Raw genomic sequence first — 19,231 nt, 5'->3', positions numbered from 1 at the left:
ATTTACAGAAAATGAGAAATGGCTGAAATAACAAAAAAAAAAGATGCAGAGCTTTCAGACCTCAAATAATGCAAAGAAAACAAAATAGTTCATATTCATAAAGTTTTAAGAGTTCAGAAATAATCAATATTTGGTGGAATAACCCTGGTTTTTAATCACCATTTTTGTCTTCTTGGCATCATGTTCTCCTCCACCAGTCTTACACACTGCTTTTGGATAACTTTATGTTGCTTTACTCCTGGTGCAAAAAAATCAAGCAGTTCAGTTTGGTGTAATCTTTCTCTTGATTATATTTCAGAGGTTTTCAATTTGATAAAATCAAAGAAATTCATAATTTATAATTTCTATCTTGTTTTTTTGTTTATATATATATATATAGCTCTGGCTTATAATGTTAGTGATAGGGGCATAGCATTATCCATGCAAAGAAATCACTAGTTTTACACCATAAACAACAAGCTCCACACTTAATTTATAGAATTCGGAAGACCCTAGATTTTACTGTGTATAATGTAATGTAAGAGAGGCCTTCAGTTGTTTAGAAATTACCATAGGTACACTGTATGTACACTGTAATCTGTCTGACTGTGGACTACTTTTAGAACTTGTGTAAAGAAATCTGAGGATGTTTTAGGTCATATTTATGCAGAAATATAGTACATTATAAAGGGTTTTACATATGTAGAACTTTAAAAACTTGTGTTTCCAGATACCAAATAAAGAAAGGAAAAATAAAATAAATAAATACATACATAAATAAAAAGGCGTCTGCGATGGTTATAGTTAATAAAGTGACTGTAAATTATGGCTGTGTTTACGCAGTGCGCAGCCAAGCGTCTCAAATAGTCGTTTTTATGAATGAACGCCTGCCACGTTCTCAGTGTAGGGCTGAATGGTCTCCCCACTGAGAGGCGATAAATGACCCTCTCCTGGACAATGTATTGATGAGCTCTTATTAATGGACCCATATGATTCCCTCTTTCATTTTTTTAATCATCACAATCAATATAAATAATTGCAGTGTGCTGAATTTTGTTCTGCTTCGAAATTACTGGCAGTGTGACAAATGACTTGTGGATATGTCAATTTCTGTGAGCTTAGTTTAATATGGTTAGGGTCGATTATTAACATATCAATGGGTTCATTACAAGTCATGGAAGAGCTGGGCTTTGGTTTTATATTCTGCTAATTACTGTTAATGCAAAAAAATACATAGCCTTGTTTTCAGTACCTGCAGTTTGTTGGCATTTCATCCAAAAACAAGTTCTATTAATTGTTAGCTACATTATCCTCACAACTGTAGTGCTAATTAATGGAATATGAGCTTCTATTCATTGTTAGCAACATTATCCTCATAACTCTAGTGCTAATCATTGAAATATGAGGTTATATTGCTTGTTATCTACATTATTCTCATAGATCCAGCTATAATAAGTGGAGTATTAGCCTCAGTTACTTATAGCGTCATTATCCTCATTACTCTAGTGCTAATCATTAAAATATGATGTTCTATTTCTTATTAGCTACATTATTCTTATAGCCCTAGTGCTAATCAGTGTATTAGCCAATCAAGTATTAGCCTCGGTTCCTTATAGGCACATTATTCTCATAACTGTAGTGCTAATCAGTCAAGTATGAGCTTCGGTTACTTATTAGCTTCATTATCCTTATAGCTTTAGTGCTAATTAGTGGAGTATGAGCTTCAGTTACTTGTTAGTTACATTATCCTCATAACTCCTGTGATAATATGTGGAAAATAAGCTTCTATTACTTGTCAGCAACATTATCCTCATTGCTCTAGTGTTAATCATTAAAATTTGATCTTATGTTACTTGTTAGTTACATTACCCTTATAGCTTTAGTGATAATTATAGAAGTATGAGTTTCTATTACTTCTTAGCTACATTATACTCAAAGATTGAGTGCTAATTAGTGGATTATGAACCTCTATTAATTGTTAGCTACATTATCCTGTTAACTCTAGTGCTAATCATTGAAACATGAGCTTCTTTTTCCTGTTAACTACATTATCCTCATGATTCTAGTGCTAAGTAGTCAAATATGAGCTTCTGTTAATTCTTAACTACATTATCCTCTTAACTCTAGTGCTAATCATTGGAATATGAGCTTATTTTACTTGTTAGCCACATTATCCTCATAACTGTAGTGCTTATTAGTCAAATATAAGCTTCTTTTACTTGTTAGCTAAATTATCCCCATAGCTCTAGTGCTAGTTAGTCAAATATGAGCTTCTATCACTTATTACTAACTCTAGTGCTAATCATTGGAATATGAGCTTATTTTACTTTTTAGCCGCATTATCCTCATAACTGTAGTGCTTATTAGTCAACTATAAGCTTTTGCTACTTGTTAGCTACATTATTGTCATAACTCCAGTGCTAAGTAGTGAAATATGAGCTTCTGTTAATTCTTAATTACATTATCCTCTTAACTCTAGTGCTAATCATTGGAATATGAGATTTTTGTCAGCGCAATTCTAGCCAGACATCGCAATTATGATCATTAGCGCCCACTGTGTTGTCAATTGTGGGTGTTAATGCTTTTATGACATTTTATTCACATTATGTTTATTAACTAAATGGGATTAAAGACACAAACACCAGTTTTTCGTTTTATTTTAAATCTGTATTTACAAAGTGTTGTGCAGTTGAACCGTTACTCAATAGCAGCTCAACTTAAAAATAAAAAATAAAAAGAATTACTCTGTTTTAAATATGATTAACTCGCTCGGCTCACTCAGAGACACGGCCTGTACCTGCCACATCCGGCACACAGTGCCTGAACACAGCAAACCAAGCAGTTCATGATGAGAGGTGGAACGCCCTTCAACATAACCGATAAATCCAGATTCTGCTTTAGAAATCAGTGAAGAGCATGTCCATTCAGCCGAATGTCCCTCCATTAAAATAAAGAAGTTTACAGTGAGCGTTCTGGATGTTTTTGTAGGGGATAAAGCAATGAAAGCCCTTGTGATGTAGATCCACAACTTTCCTCGTCCATTAATTCCAACATAAAGTTCATTTGGCCTCGAGTCAGGGAAAAAATAAGCACACAATTTAATATTTCCCTTTGGCTGAAACATCTCAAAGATCTGTACATCTGATGATAAAAAGAGTCTTTGACCATTTGGGGGTTAAAGCTATTTTAGAAGATCCATCATAAATAAAAAGTACGACAAGTGCAGTTTCCATTATACCATGGTGTCGCTCTCTCCCATTGTGTCCACATACTGAAAAACAGAATAAAAAGAAACAATATTTAGCAAATTAACAATTGGATTAGTGTCAGTCTTTGTTTTGCTTGAATACAAAAGAGAGGGTAAATTATATATAAAACACAATAAATAATTCAACAGGACCTACAGGGTCTTGCAAAAGTATTAATTTTCACTTTATCACATTTTGTCACCTTATAACCACAAAAATATGAGGATTTTATTGAGATTTTAAGTGATAGACCAACACAAAGTAGCACATAATTGTGATTTTTAAAGTTTTTATTTAAAAAAAAAGAATCTTAAAAAATTGTGACATGCAAAAGTTTTCAGCCTCCCTTTCCAGATTCTCCCTCCTGAGCTGTGGATCTCTGCAGCTCCTCCAGAGTGACCATGGGCGTGTCTTGCTAGGTTTTGTAGAAACAGTTGTAGTATACTATTTGCTTCATTTTTGAATTACAGATTGAGAAACAGTGCTTCTGGTGATGCTGAAAGCTTGGGATGTGTTTTTATAACCTAACCTTGCTTTTAACTTCTTCTCCATCTCTTCTCTCTCTTCTTATCTCTGACTTGTCTGGTGAGTTCCGTCTTGGTCTTTATGATGCTGTTTGTTCACTAGTGTTCACTAATAAACAACTGAGGTCTTCACAGAACAGCTGTATTTATTTTACTGAGTTAAGACTTCTGAAGCCGATTGATTGCACTAGATTTTATTTAGGGCTTTCACAGAGTAAAGGGTGATTAACATTTTTGCACATCACACTACTTTTCAGATATTTATTTCATAAAAAAATTTCACTCACTTAGAAATCTCAATAAAACACATTTAAGTTTAAGTTTATTGTGGTTGTAAGGTGAAAAAAATGATAAATTATAAACTTTCAAAAAGTATGAATACTTTTGCAAGCCCTTGTTAATACCACTTATAGTTTCTTAAAATTTCCTAAATCCCTATCCGGACGGGATTAGTATCTCAGGGGGTTCTGGGGTAAATTTCTCTCTTTTATGGTGGTTTTTATCCTCTGTGATTTTATTCCCGTCCAGAACGATCATGTACGTGTTTTTCTCAGACGTCCTCTGAGATAAAAAATTACAGGCTGAATTATCTACTGTTTTTCTCTGAACTCCGTGCTCCTCCGGTAATTTTAGTCCCGTCCGGACGCACATCTCTGAATTTCGTCTCCTCGCGTTTCATAAATTAATAAAATAGCTATTTGTCCACTGCTGCGCACCGTAATTACTGTATACTTTGGGTGCTTGGGCGTTTCCACGGAGATCCACGAAAAAAAAAACACAACAGCGAGTGGAAATGGAGGAGCTACTGAACGCTGTGATGATGTCATGTGACCGAGAAAACAAGCCTAAAAAAACTCAATAGTTCTCACTTTTTTATACCACGATAATGATATATATCATGATATACCACATTTAAGTATGTTTTCAGTTATTCTTTGAAAAATATGACAAAATAATATCATTGCTCACTTTTTTTCCAACTTTATTTCAAAGTGACATTAAACCAAACTATCACAAATGAGAAGTACTACCTTTTATTGCAGCAATATATATGTATCAAATAAAAACAGATGAGGTAGATGCAGTAGCTCATTTTTTTTTAAAAGAACAATGCTTCTCCATTGTTCAGCTCTCATGAGTTTAATAACGTAAAGCAGCGTCACGTCGCAAAACCACATTATGAAGCTTTATTACTTATATAAACCAAGTTTATGCAAAGTGATTACGCCAATACATTTCATTGTAGCCTACTTTATATATTTGCATTAATAATTGATGAAATTACTGTAGAAACGATAGGGAGGATAGAAGGTAAGTAGCACAATAGACGCTTTTTTTCAATCGTCCCCACAATATTTATCGTCATATTGCACATCACTGAGTAGAAGTGTAAAATATTTTTTACCAGACGTCCCCCTGAGAAACTAATCCTGTACAAATAAAGCTTAAATAATTACAGAACCTGCCCACAAGTGCCTTGAACCTTTCCCATAATCTGTTGCCGCCGGTCAGGTGCACTGAACACTGTCATAATAGAGTTTAGCATCAGATATAATTACATATAAACAGAATAAAGCAGAAACAGCCTTTCATACAGGTTCAGATCATCATGCTCACATGCAGGGGGAGGGGGGGAGAAAGCAGCAGAAACTGACCAAGTAATGCTGACAGTCCTCTCAGCCTCACGAAGGCTTGAAGAAAACAAAGACACATTCAATCACAGACACTTGCATTGTGTCAGAACATCCTTTATTAAGGGTTTCTTAAGGTGTTCTTTAGTAAAGCAATGGTTATACACAGGACTATAATAAGAACCATTTGAATAGCAGCCCAGACAATGGTTAGTTTCTCTGTGTGTGTGTACACAAATGTTGAGCTATCTACTGAGCAAATACTACTACTAACAATAATAACATGTTGTTGTTATTGTTGTTATTATGTATAATAATAGACATATTATGTGCAGTGCTCATGATTCATAATCTGTTGCATATATAGTAGTGCTTTCCATTGTAAACAGAGACAAAAATAATAATTATTTTACATTATCATCATTTCCCAACATCCCTTTAACACTCTAAATAAACAGTTTTTGTTTCTGCACCTTAACTAATATACAGTTCATGAGCTCTGCTCTGATTGGCTGGCCTGAACTCCTACAAATATTATTGAATATTATTTAAATGGATGTTAGAATGATAGTGAGCTGGAACTATATATATATATAGGAGTGAATGGAACATCGTAAACAATATTTAACAACAGCTACACATAATAGTTTCAGAAAATAGAGAGTTTTTAATTTGTGTTTTAATGCGAGTGCCTTTTAAAATACACTGTGTGTTAACTGCCAGTGCAAATGCAAAGCATAGACTGAGGTTTCTATTTTAATTAATGTTATGCAATGACAGGCAAGTAAATCTTTTCTTGAATGCATCTAAATGAAACACACCAAATTTAATGCAGTTAGACAGAATTAGTGAAGTAGTAGTAGAAGTAGATGTAGAAACACTCTGTAGTGCATATGCTTAACTTACCCCACTAATGAAGGGCAGATTTAACAAATATCCAAGAACAGGTATCCTTCTGATGAAGCCAATAACCACTGGAAAGAAACCCCTTCACACAAAGAGAAATGAAACAGAATTAAAAAATGTGGAAAAAAAGTGTGTCTTTGCTATCGTAACGGCAGGAAAAGTACACTTTGAGCGTCTCAAAATTTGATAAAAGCATGAACTAATTCTTTTAATTAATGATGGGTGTGGTTAATTTTGGGCATAACGTGAAATCAGAAACCAATCAGAGAGTCTCTCGCTCATCATTCCCTTTAAGAGTAGATCAGGTGAGCTCTGTCTTTGGTGGATTGCTATTGTAACGGTGCAGCTACCTGGACGTGTCCAACAAACTCTTCTCAGCAGAGGAAACTGAGCTGCTGGTTGACGCTGTGAAGGAGCTCCAGCAGCTCATTTACGGGAACAGCAATGTTATTTTATTTACTATTCTGTTTATTGTTGATGTAAAAGTTGAGTTTGTGCTGCTGTGTGTTCATGTGTGTGTAATACGTGGGGGTGTACGTTGTATTGTTGACTGTTGTCAGGGTTTTAATCAGTCAGTGGAGCTCCTGTGTTTTCTGTTACCAAGATAAACAAGCAAAACTCCAGAAATGTACCTGAACACACCTCATTTCATAATCAGACCACCACGCCCATCAGTGTAGATATATTCACAAGTACTGCTGCTATTTGTTTACATGATACAGGCTCAAGGCGTGAAAATAGACTGTTGGCAGGGTGTAAGATAGCAATGAACATTGATTAAAGATGTAGAAAATAGCAATACAGTTCACAGAATATGATCTTCACCTGAACAAAAGTAAAAAGCCATAAAACTCTAGAACCAATCCCACAATCGGCCACCCAATCAGCACTACGAAGACTCCCCCAAGGAAGAAGCTGGTGGCTTTTATCTTCTGGAAGAAGAATCTGAACGTCCTCTCCAGGCCAATGACAAACGCTAGGCCCACCACAAACAGGATCTGCAGAGAGAAAGAAAAAATTGAGTGTGGAGGAAATAATGAAGAAACTAGACGTATATCTAGAGCCTAGGAGAATTCTCCTTCACCAGTCTTACACACTGCTTTTGGATAACTTTTTTTTGGATAAAATTCAAGCAGTTCAGTTTGATAGTTTGGTGGTTTGATGGTTTGTGATCATCCATCTTCCTCTTGATTATATTACAGAGGTTTTCAATTTGGTAAAATCAAAGAAACTCATAGTATTTAAGTGCTCTCTTATTTTTTTCTAGAGCTGTATATGTAATATTCTAAAATACAATCTGCACATTTCTCAAGGAAGCTAACGGAAAACCTTTCCCACTGGCTCAGCAGTTTTCACAATAATCGACAGTCATACAGCAACATACATTTATTATTAAAATGCACAGGCACTTACATTCCCGATAGCGAGGAGTGCTTTGTCGAAAAACAGAATCATCCCGAAGAATAGGAAAAACACCCCGAATCCTGTTAAACCCATCCCAATTTCTGTAGAGTAAAAATAAGTTAATCATAAACCAGTTTAACAAATGCAAAACAACCCTGCTCAGCTTTCCTTTTACAGTCATATGACCCACACAACAGATCTGTGTTTACTATACAGAGAACACACAACTCTCTTTACACACTCAGTTAAGGCAGTGGACACAATTATTTATCATAAATGTAGATGTTTTCAATTTTATGTAATCTGATCATTCAGTCTATTCCTTAATTTAGTCTTTTACATCATCACTAGCCAAAAAAAACAACTATCAGCAAAATAGTTCATACTTCAACTTCATACTGATAACACAAGACAAGGCAAACATATCATATACACATATAAACACAATATAAAAAAGATGGCTGCTTGCAGCAGCTGTGATTGGCTGGGCAGTGATAGAGGTGAGCTAAAAGCGAGCGTTGTGATTGGCTGAGTGCATCAGTAATCAATATCCTATTAAAAGGGATCAGTTGTCACATTGTCCCCCAATTATTACTGTTATCTCTCCATTCCTCCAGCTCCTCTCAAGGAAGTGACAGAGCAAGAGGAAATGGAAAAGAGGAAATGAAGAGGAGATGAGCAGGAGAAATGGGGGAGGAGGAGAGGATCAGAGGAAAGAAGGAAGAGAAAAGAAAAGGAGGAGGAGAGGTGCAGGAAAAAAGGAATAGGTGGAAAGGAGGAGAAGAGGAGCAGGAGGAAATAAGAGGTTGAGGAGCAGAAGAAAAGGAAACAATGGAAATGGGAAGGAGATAAAGAGAAGCAGGAGGAAAGAAGGAGGAGGAGGGGATCAGATGGAAATTAGGATAAGAGGAGCAGGAGGAGAGGAGGACGAGAAATGGAAGAGAACAAGGGGAGCGGAAGAAAATAAGGAGGCGGAAAGGAGCTTGAGGAAAGGAAGAGAGGAGCAGAAGGAAATACGAATAGGAGCAAGAGGAAAGGAAGAGAGGAGAGAAGAAGGAGAAAAAGGAAAGGAGTAGAGGAGCAGAAGGAAATGAGGAGGAGGAAAAGAAAAGGTGGACATAAGGAGGAGAGAGGAGGGAGAATGATGACAGGAGCAGAAGGAAAGAAGGAGGAGGAAAGAAAAATAAGGAGGAAAGGAGCAGGAGGAAATGAGGAGGAGAGGAGGAGGAGGAAAATAGAAGGGGCGAAGGAGGACAAGATGAGCAGGAGGAAAAGCAGAATGAGGAGAGGAGCAGAAGGAAAGAAGGAGGAGGAAAGTAAAGGAGGAGGAGAGGAGCAAGAGAAAAGGAAAATGTGGAAATGAGGAGGAGCAGGAGGTAAAAAGGAGGAAAGAAGCAGGAGGAAATAAGGAGGAGAGGAGCATGATGAAATAAGGAGGAAGAAAGAAGCAGGAGGAAATAAGGAAGAGAGGAGCATGATGAAATAAGGAGGAGGAAAGAAGCAGGGGGAAATAAGGAGGAGAGGAGCATGATGAAATAAGGAGGAGGAAAGAAGCAGGAGGAAATAAGGAGGAGAGGAGCATGATGAAATAAGGAGGAGAGGAGCATGATGAAATAAGGAGGAGGAAAGAAGCAGGAGGAAATAAGGAGGAAAAAGTAGGAGGAAATAAGGAGGAGGAAAGAAGCAGGAGGAAAGAAGCAGGAGGAAATAAGGAGGAAAAAGTAGGAGGAAATAAGGAGGAGGAAAGAAGCAGGAGGAAAGAAGCAGGAGGAAATAAGGAGGAGGAAAGAAGCTGGAGGAAATGAGAAGGAGGAGAACAGGAGGACAAGCAGAATAAGTTTCCTGACATTATTATCACTAAATATCACTGTGATGTTACTCATTAGAGGCTTGGACCCGTAGCTATCTCTCTCTGTAAAGCTGCTCTGTGATAATAATTAGTTGTAAAAAAACGCTGTATTAATAAATCTGAATTAAACTGAACTGAATTAATTAGGAATAAAGCTGTGTTAGTTAGCTAGGTAACTGTCTGAGCTACTGACGCTAATGTTAGTCATTAGCTTCTGTTTACAGTTTTATAGCAACACAATGCTATCTGCTCCTGTATAATAATGTATTTATAAACAGCAGGAGATATTAATCTTAATTAATATTAATCTTACTCTGAGAGTCAGTGAGAGAGATCATCCTGAAGCCGGAGGAGAAACTATAAAATCCCTTATTTATAACGTTAACTAAATAACTACAGCAGCAGCAGCAGCAGCTGTCACAGGAGTGTCCACGTCTTGCGCTCTGTGCGCATGCGCAGAACACACACAACTTTCTGGCCAAAGTCCTTTTGGGCGCGTCCCAAACCGCAGTGTGTCACACTAACTAGTGCACTAGCTGTAAATCAGTGCTTGTTTGTGACCGTATGGCTCCCTACTCCCTGCTTATTAGCGGTTAAAACACGAGTATAACCATATATATTTTTATATTAATTTAAAAAAAATAGTCAAACATGGGATACAAATGTAAAAACATTACATTTAAGAAACAAAGGTACATACTTGCATGTAAATATATACAAATATATATACATAAACATAAAAAATATATAGGTAAAAATGCATTATGTTATAAGGTCATTCATTTATCATATTATTTTTTAATGCCTTCTTATTATTAAAAAAATATATAAGCAGAATGATTATAAGTTTTTTATATCTTTAGGTTTTGAAATAGAGCATATGAAATTTCCCTAATATCAGAAATCATACAATTTATCATTTTTAAAATCAAAACATATTTTTTTCGCCACAGTTTGTGAATATGAAAATCCCTTAATAGCGGAAATCATGTAATTTATCATTTTAAAGACCAAAATATTGTAACACTGCCACCTGTTGGTCATGATCATAGCTGGCCTTTTATTCAATAAACCTTTTTATATTCTTAATGCAAACTGCACCTTTTTAAAGTATTAAAAAATATCTTTATTACAGATATCATGTGAGGTGCTCTAGAGAAACGTTTAAATAATCTATAAAAAATAATTTACTAAAGAATTTTCTTGCTTTTACGGTTTAATTCAGCAGGGGTTTCATTTTCAGCCACTTTTTCCTGTGAAAAACAATCTATAGATATTACAGATTTACTTTAGAAATTTCCCAAAACAAAAGTGTTTATATGACCGAAAGGAATTATCATGTATACTTACAGATTTGGCATTTCTGTGTAAATAAAGTACATCCTATACAATGTATGTGTATTTTAACTCACAGATAATATGGTATCAATTATTATAGTCCATTGGGGAAAATGTGAAATGGCAAAAAATAAGAAATAAGCAGATACTGTGTTCTAAATGTTAAGTGTAACTAGTTTATGGAATTATTTGAGGTTCATACCTGACAGAGTCAAAAGATAAAACTCTTAACCAGTCCTCTTTAAAAACCTACAATCACAATCACAACCTACAAATAACACAGTGATGTTACACATAATTGTGAAAATAAGTAGAACAATCAATATCCATATCATTATCAATATTTACAGTTTTGGTTAAATACCAGACAGTAAAAAGACAAAATATGTTCCAAACTGGAATTTTATTGATATATATTACATGGTCACTACAATGTCTTTGTTTATTTTATTTCCAGTGCTAATAATGAATCAATACGGTATATTTATCAAGTAATAATAGGAGTAGGAGTAGATTAGGTCAAGACTTGGACCCGAATTCCATTAAGAGGATATAAAGGATTAACCCACTCAGGGACTGAATGAGTTAATGATGTCTTTAGCTATTCTGGGCATTTCAATTCAGGGATCAATGGCAATACAACTCAAAACAAGGCAGCAGTGAGGACACATCTGCGTGAGGTGAACCTTTATGAGTAGTAGATGAAGAATACAAATTATAAGGCTTAATATCATCGCTGTCCAATAAAAACTATCCTTTACACTGTGTTCTGCGTTTTTTTTAAAGAAAAGATCAATAGAAATTTAACAAAATTACAGAAAAAACTCCTTTTACATCGACTTTTACTGAAAGTTGAGAAGGTTTTATCTCTCTCGTATAACTTTTCTGCTCTTTTATAAATGCATCTTTTTCATTGGACAGCTATGATTTGTACTCATTTATAGGCAAGACAGCTGTTAAGGAGTGATTATTAGAACACAAAAAGTGTGTATTTTACATTAAAACAACTTTTAAAGACATTTTAGTCCAAGAGAAAGCTTAATTTGTAACTTAAAATCCAAAATGATAAGCAAATAACATCATAATTTTCATACAAATCAAATAAACATATCAGTTTTTATCATGTAACGAAATATCATAAAGGTCACATCAAACACTTTTTTTTATTTTTAACCAATAAAAGTGCTAAATAGTACTGCAAAATATATAAACCTCAAACATTAAATCTCCATCTTCTTTTTTATTTAGGCACTGGTCGACAACTTACGTCTGAACTGAGATTAGAAACCTAAGCTTCCTAAGCACAGAACAAAGTCAGCAATTAGGATCTAAAATACGTGTGCTGTTTTTCCAAATATGTCCATGTTTCCATTATAATTTCTCGTTTTTTCCACTCAGTTCTTCCAGCATCGTCACTCTGGGGGCTTCTTCCTCGCTTCCACGTCTTTTTTAAAGGCCTCAATTTTCTTCGAAATGTTGGGAACCTTCAGTGTGGAGCAAAAACGGAAAAAAAGAGTATAAGACTATTTAAAAACATGAAAAAAAAACAAATCTAATGGGAACATAGAAATCGAAATAATTATCACGCTTTATTTTGAGTACATCCTGTAAATAGAGAGAATGCGAAAAATATATCTACACTCAGGTGTGGGTCAAGTCTGACCCATCAGGTGGTATACAAATATAAATAAAATATATAAATAAAAAAAACATTTACTGTTTTAAATATACTCCTTGTTTTTAATCAAATGTGTGTCAAGAGTGTTAAAAAATTGTACAATTAAACAAAAATCACCAAAAAAATCTGATAAGATGATTGAGGCAATCAATATAAAAAATGCTATAAAATAGCTATAGTTTTACCATAGGCATTTTTCTCAAATTGTGATTAAAGCTATAAAAATGTCCCACTTACAGTTTTATATCTCAGTAACTATTAAACCAAATCTATGTTATACAGTAGAATTTAATTGACTAAAAAATAAAGAATTTGTAGTTAAGTAGTTTGTTAATTAACCTCGTAATTCTGTGCCAGATACATCCCGAGCACATTCCCCAAAGTGAATCCAACCTGCAAAACAAAAAGAGCAGAGAAAATGTTATTAGTGCTTTAAAAAGACATGAAAATATAGCTATATAAAAATAGCTACATTATTTAAAAGTAGATAAAGAGAAGCCAGTTAAACAAATGAGGCAAAAATGTCCATCCTGGCCTAGGTTAAGCAAGACAGGCCCAATCCATAATACTACCGCCACCATGTTTCACAGATTAGATAAGGTTCTTATTCTGGTTTTTTTTTTTTTTTTGAGGTCCTAGGAAAGTTACTTAATTTGTGCAATGATACACATCCCATTGATATAAAAAAATACACCTGATTCTATTTTCATCTTCAAACTAACTGCTAATCCTAGAGATTCACATACTTTTGTTACTCATAAATATTTTATTGTAATATTGAATGGTTTTCCACAATACATAAATGAACAAGTACAAGTATATTTTCCTCAGTTGTTTAACTTGGTTCTCTTTACCTATTTTTAAATGTGGAAATATAGATATGCCTTTAGAATTTTCTGCATAATTATAACCTAAAACATCTTCCGCTTTTTTTTTTAATATGAGAGGGGCCTTCAGTTGCTTAGAAGTTCCCCTGGGGTCCTTTGTGACCCTGCCAACTATTACACTATTACATGCCTTGGAGTGATCTTTTCCAGCCTCTTAGTATCTGTAAATCTACTTTTAGGAATCTGTTGATGTTTTAAATTATATTTATTTAGAAATATAGAACATTTTAAAGGGTTCACAAACTTTCAATCAACACTGTATCCTAAATAACTTAGCCTTAAGCTCAGCTACAACACATTTTACTACAACAAACATTCACTTCACACGGTCTACGTCAATATGTTCGTTTAGTTCGTTAACAAACTCTATATTAAGGTAAATAATAATTACAGCATTTTTCTCCCTGGTTTATCTAACTGTAAACAGATTAGCCAACATGTAAAATTAAAGTTAAAAAATTAATTTGATCTCACAGGATAAAACGCTAAAGTTAATGATCGTTTACACTAAAATACTGACTTATTTTACAGTAAATGATACTCACTATGAACTGCATCATGTTTAAACACTCGAATATAAAATAAAACAGCGAATAAAGGAGAAACTGGGCCGGTAAACGACGGATGACCAGCGGAAAAATACAGCCTGCTTCACACAACTGTTGTGATCACGGAAAGTACAGTGTCATCAGCTCCCGGTGCCCCATAATTTCAAAATAAAAGTCCCAGTCTGAGATGTGAACGAATGGACGTTTGACCAGATATCAGGTTTATAGAGAGACTGTCCACTTCCTATCTACCCTTTATAGTGAAAAATTACAGTGAACCGCTAGAGGGCGCTCGCGAGAGAGCGCAAATGAATTGGGGTAAATAGAGCTAAACAGCTAAAAACCCAAATTAAAAATGGTAATTAACCACTTGGTAAAAATATTCCTTTAATTTTAGAAAGTGGAATGATGTATTTTACTAAAATAACAAAGCAAACAAAATGCATACCTGTATTTATCATTTTCTCTATAGTAAACAGGGTTTAAACAGTAAAAGCGTTAGCGTTAATGCTATTGTGAGCTGATTGACTGGTGAGCCACAGCTGTTTTATAGAGAGACTGCTCACTTCCTTCCTGCTGTTATATCAGAAAATTACAGTGAACCGCTAGAGGGAGCCCGCGAGTGAGCCCAAAAATGAATGGGAGTAAATGGAGCTAATCGCTATAAACATAAATTAAAAATAGTAAATCACCACTTGTCCAGTATATTCCTTTAATTTTAGAAATCAGATTTATAAGTATATTTAGCTAAAATAGTAAAGGAAAGATACATGTATTTGTCAGTTTCTCCACAGAAAACAGTAAAAGCGCTAGCATTAATTATATCCTCCGTTTTTTATCAGAAAATTACAGTTAGTTTGCAGGGAGCCCGCAAAGGAGAGCCCAAAAATTAATTGGAGTACATGGAGCTAAACGGCTAAAAACACAAATTATACTTTTAACATTTTTGGGAATATAATAAAGTTTATCCATAAAAAGCAAAAATAATAATAATAATAATAATCATAATAAAAAATTCAGTGAGCCGCTAGAGGGAGCCAAAAACTCAAATTAAAACTAGTAAAAATAGTAAACTGTAAAGTAAACTACTTGACCAGCGTATATATATATTTTTTGATAGTATAGTAAACTACATCCATAAAAAGCAAAAATAAAAACAGAACTGTATATTTTAGTTTTATACGGTAAACGACAGGAAACAGATTTGCTAGCGTTATTGGTACTGTGAGCTGAGCCAGAGCTGGTTTATAGAGAGACTGCCCACTTCCTCTTTTTAAAAAATCTTACCTGTATATTTCCTTTTTGTACAGTTTTTGGCATCAGATTTGCTAGTATTACTGCTACTGTGAGTTAATTAACTGGTGAGTCAGAGCTGTTTTATGGAGAGACTGCCCACTTTCTCCTATCTCCCCCGTTATTTGAGAAAATTATGGTGAACCGCTAGAGGGAGCCAAAATATATATATAAAAAAGTAATTAATTACTTGCCCTGGATATATATTTTTTGTTTTTTATTTTTGAGAGGAAAAAACAAAAAAAACGTAGCTGTATATTTAATTTTTATACAGTTCTTGGCATCAGATTTGCTAGTATAACTGCTACTGTGAGCTAATTCACTGGTGAGCCAAAGCTTTTTTATGGAGAGACTGCCCACTTCGTACTATCTCCACCGTTTTATCAGAAAATTACAGTGAACCGCTAGAGGGAGCCAAAACCTCAAATTAAAAATAGTAATTAATTACTTAATTAATTACTAAATGCTTAACTCACCTGTATATTTCATTTTTTATACATTAAACAAGTTCTTGGCAACAGATTCGCTAGCACTGCTATTGATACTCCTTTAATTTTAGAAAGTAGAATAAAAATTCTATTGCTTAAAGCAAAGAAAAAGTATCTATACAATTTAGTTATTCTTCAGTAAATAGGGTTTACAAAGTTTTGTTTTTTATCTTTTTGTGGTTTTAGAGAAACTTATAAAATACAGGGGAAGAGCAGTAATATATTATCCATTATATGGAGTGTTGTCAAAGAACTTCTCTGCATGCCGCATGACTCAAAGTGGTATTAGAAGTCTGATGTGTACGGAGGTCTGAGGTGATCCAGTAGCTGTCGCTCCGTGCTCCATGAAATTGCTATTGTATAAAGCTGCAAAAGGGCTTTACGTAGAGTCTCAAGTTGCTACGCATGCAAACCCTATGTACAGTGTGTAAGACAGATGTCTTAACTGCAGTTAAAATCGATATCCAATGGAAGAATCCACTTTGCTGCTGTTTTTTCAGGCTGAACTGTGAGCTCAATGAAGGCAGTCTGAGATGCTCGTTCTAAAAGAAAGGAGGCAGGCCTCTCAAATGAGTAGATGTGTCTGAATCTGCTTTTCTGCATCTGGTTTTTCAGAACCAGGCAGTGTTATTCTGTGTTCCAAAGTCCTGACAGGACTCCTCAGGATTATTAATCAGCCTGTGAGCTGAATCAGACAGATTCGAAGACGAGATCCAGGCTGTAAACATCAGGGACGTACACTCGACTGAATTTCAGGCATCTGTTTTAGTTTATCAGGAAGGAATGTAAACTCATCACAGGCGAGATATTCCAGCCTCTTAGGAAGCACTAGATTATGTAAAATCTCTTTTTTTCTCAGGCAGCTGTATTTTCTCTATTCTCTCTAGATGTTCACATCCCTTTTGTGGCCCTTTAGAACCATTATTATTCAGTTTTATTTGGTGCAAAATAATATTAGAGTATTAGAATTAGGTTTATGTAAGAGGATCCCAAAAAATAGTATTATAAACTAGAAAAAAATGGCTTTTAAGACTGATACATCTCTGGAAAAAACAAAGAGACCACTTCAGTTTCTGAATCAGTTTCTCTGATTTTACTATTTTTAGGTTTATGTTTGAGTAAAATGAACATTGTTGTTTTATTCTATAAACTACAGACAACATTTCTCCCAAATTACAAATAAAAATATTCTCATTTAGAGCATTTATTTACAGAAAATGAGAAATGACTGAAATAACAAAAAAGATGCAGAGCTTTCAGACCTCAAATAATGCAAAGAAAACAAAAAGTTCATATTAATAAGGCTGTAAAAACTTGCTATACAAGATAAAGATATATCTGTAAATGGAGCAGTGCAGTAGATGTTGCTAATGGTCATTAAATAATTAACAGAGCAAAGTGCACGGTGCAATGACATTATAAAATTATAAAAAAGACTGATGTGACTTAGAAATACAAATAGAAATATTCACTCCTATTTAAAGTCTTTACAGCAGGGGTGTCCAAACTACGGCCCTCGGGCCATTTGCGGCCCGTTTCCTTTTTTGGAGCGGCCCGCGAGGTATTTTAGAAATAGAATGAAAGTTGTCCCGCTGTTAAGCAGGTTTTTATAATGTGAGATTCAAAGTTTGAACGCTAGGTGTCAGAAACGGGCCAAAGATTCTAAAAACGGAGAGAGTGCGCATTTCTAGAGCAGAAAAACGGGCCAAAGAGTCTAAAAGCGGAGAGAGTGCGCATTTCTAGCGCAGAAAAACGGGCCAAAGAGTCTAAAAGCGGAGAGAGTGCGCATTTCTAGCGCAGAAAAACGGGCCAAAGAGTCTAAAAGCGGAGAGAGTGCGCATTTCTAGTGCAGAAAAACGGGGCAAAGCCGTAATTAAGGAGTTTAATATTAAGAGACATCATGAAATTAAACATCAATTTGAAAAATCTTAGTTTACACAACACTGTCAAAGATAGATAGTAAGTCAAGTAAAATGGTGTGTAAATGAAATAATCAGGAAAAATGTATTATTTAAAGTGGTATATTTCATTAGTTGTTTCATTACGGAGTGTGGCCTGTGACTTCAAATATATTTCTCCTTCTGGCCCCCAACAAAAAATGTTTGGACACCCCTGCTTTACATGAACAGTTTTCAGTGTGTTCCAGCTCTCCTCATTCCTCTGACTGATAAAAATCAGTCTCTAAACTGAAGTTCACACAAAGTTCAGCCCACTTTTGACTGATTGCATGGTTTAGCAGAGCTGACTCCTCCCCCTCAGCTCCAGGCTTCAGTGGGTAAGGGTCAGTTCATGGCCTGGCCAATCAAATCATCATGCTGGTGTTTTCTCTATAGGGAGTTTCCTGTGTTACATAACATTAAGATCTTTAGTGGAGTGTCTGAGCTGCTGAGATCTTCCACTGTAGAGCTGCTGAGAACAGAGGAGCTTCTTCATCATGGCCACGGCCACCATCACCCTCAGCACTGGAGCTCAGATGCCCATTATAGGACTGGGGACCTGGAAGGTGAGAGAAATTGAATTGCAGTTTCATTTACTGTGCAAATATAAAAAAATATGTATACTGCTTATTTTGTAGATTCTCACTGAAGCATCAAAACTATGAATGAACACGTGGAGCTTTACGTAAAAATGTAAAATAACAGAAAAAAGCATGTTTTATATTCTAGTTTCTTTAAAATAGCCGCCCTTTGCTCTGATTACTGCTTTGCACACTCTTGGCATCATTCTCTCAATGAGCTTCAAGAGGTGGCCACCTGAAATTTTGAAGGTTTTCCAACAGTCTTGAAGGAATGAAGGAGTTCCCAGAGGTGTTTATTAGCACTTGTTGCCCCTTTGTCTTCTTCACTCTGTGCTCCAGCTCACCCCAAACCATCTGGATTGGGTTTAGAGAAACTGATTCAGAAACTGAAGTGGTCTCTGCATTTTTCCAGAGCTGTATACTGTAAATATTTTTATTTAATACCGACTTGTACGCTTCAGTTTATTGGACCTGGATATTCCATGTAACATTACATTAAATATAGATATTTGGAAAGGTTTAATAATCCAAAATTGTGGTTTGTTGCATGAGAGCAACATTATGCCATAGTTAAGGGTTAAACAATAAAAATGAAAAAGTTTGCATGCATTGTTGTAGAAGAGTTGATGCTGGTTACGCAAAGACAATGCTTTCTTTATTTCTCGCTTTTATTCTCTTTAAAATGTTTGTAGATGACTTTTTAACAGCAGCAGCTTTTTTAATGCAATTACCGGTAGTTTTAATATGAATGTATTGGGACAAGTCAAATTACATTGCATTTTGCTATCCATATCAAATAAATAATTGCATAGGTCAGCTTTACTCTATCTGAATTAAGCATTAATTTAAAAAATGTTACCAGATGTTATCCTAAATTCCAGTTAAATGCATGCATTCATGTAGTATGGTGTGCAACAGATTTATACTAGCGATTTCTGTT

General features: G+C 35.0%; 3 protein-coding genes across 8 annotated transcripts in view; 1 reads left to right on the top strand and 2 right to left on the bottom strand.

The window, feature by feature from the left end:
- Positions 1-2,620: 2,620 nt before the first annotated feature.
- Positions 2,621-9,993, bottom strand: golt1ba (golgi transport 1Ba). 3 transcript variants are annotated; one of them, XR_002650213.2, is made up of 6 exons: positions 9,855-9,993; positions 7,702-7,793; positions 7,114-7,286; positions 6,289-6,370; positions 5,369-5,442; positions 2,621-3,250 (listed from the first exon to the last, which is right to left on the bottom strand). XR_002650213.2 is itself a non-coding variant. In XM_022671742.2 (6 exons), the coding sequence occupies exons 1-5, from the start codon at positions 9,877-9,879 to the stop codon at positions 5,434-5,436; spliced, it is 381 nt and encodes a 126-aa protein (XP_022527463.2). In that variant the 5' UTR covers positions 9,880-9,993; the 3' UTR covers positions 2,621-3,250; positions 5,407-5,433. The 3 variants fall into 3 exon arrangements, 2 of the variants coding, with proteins under 2 accessions (XP_022527463.2, XP_022527462.2); XM_022671742.2 differs by having other exon boundaries at positions 5,407-5,442; XM_022671741.2 differs by lacking the exon at positions 5,369-5,442.
- Positions 9,994-11,263: 1,270 nt separating this feature from the next.
- Positions 11,264-14,145, bottom strand: stmp1 (short transmembrane mitochondrial protein 1). The gene is made up of 3 exons (XM_007230676.4): positions 13,990-14,145; positions 12,897-12,950; positions 11,264-12,363 (listed from the first exon to the last, which is right to left on the bottom strand). Exons 1-3 carry the CDS (start codon positions 14,002-14,004, stop codon positions 12,292-12,294), a joined length of 141 nt encoding a protein of 46 aa, XP_007230738.1. The 5' UTR covers positions 14,005-14,145; the 3' UTR covers positions 11,264-12,291.
- Positions 14,146-18,127: 3,982 nt separating this feature from the next.
- The window catches only part of LOC103040561 (aldo-keto reductase family 1 member B1), a 74,243-nt gene continuing 73,139 nt past the window's right edge, over positions 18,128-19,231 (top strand). For all 4 annotated transcript variants that reach the window (XM_049475025.1, XM_049475024.1, XM_049475023.1 and 1 more), the window contains exon 1: positions 18,128-18,276. In XM_049475025.1, the coding sequence (XP_049330982.1) occupies positions 18,208-18,276 (69 nt within the window). In that variant the 5' untranslated portion in view covers positions 18,128-18,207. The remainder of the gene's footprint in view (positions 18,277-19,231) is intronic.

This window comes from Astyanax mexicanus, chromosome 2 (assembly GCF_023375975.1).
Source record: "Astyanax mexicanus isolate ESR-SI-001 chromosome 2, AstMex3_surface, whole genome shotgun sequence".
NCBI lineage: Eukaryota > Metazoa > Chordata > Actinopteri > Characiformes > Acestrorhamphidae > Astyanax > Astyanax mexicanus.
Note: the sequence above shows the minus strand (reverse complement) of the source record. Positions and strands in the feature narration are given on the sequence as shown.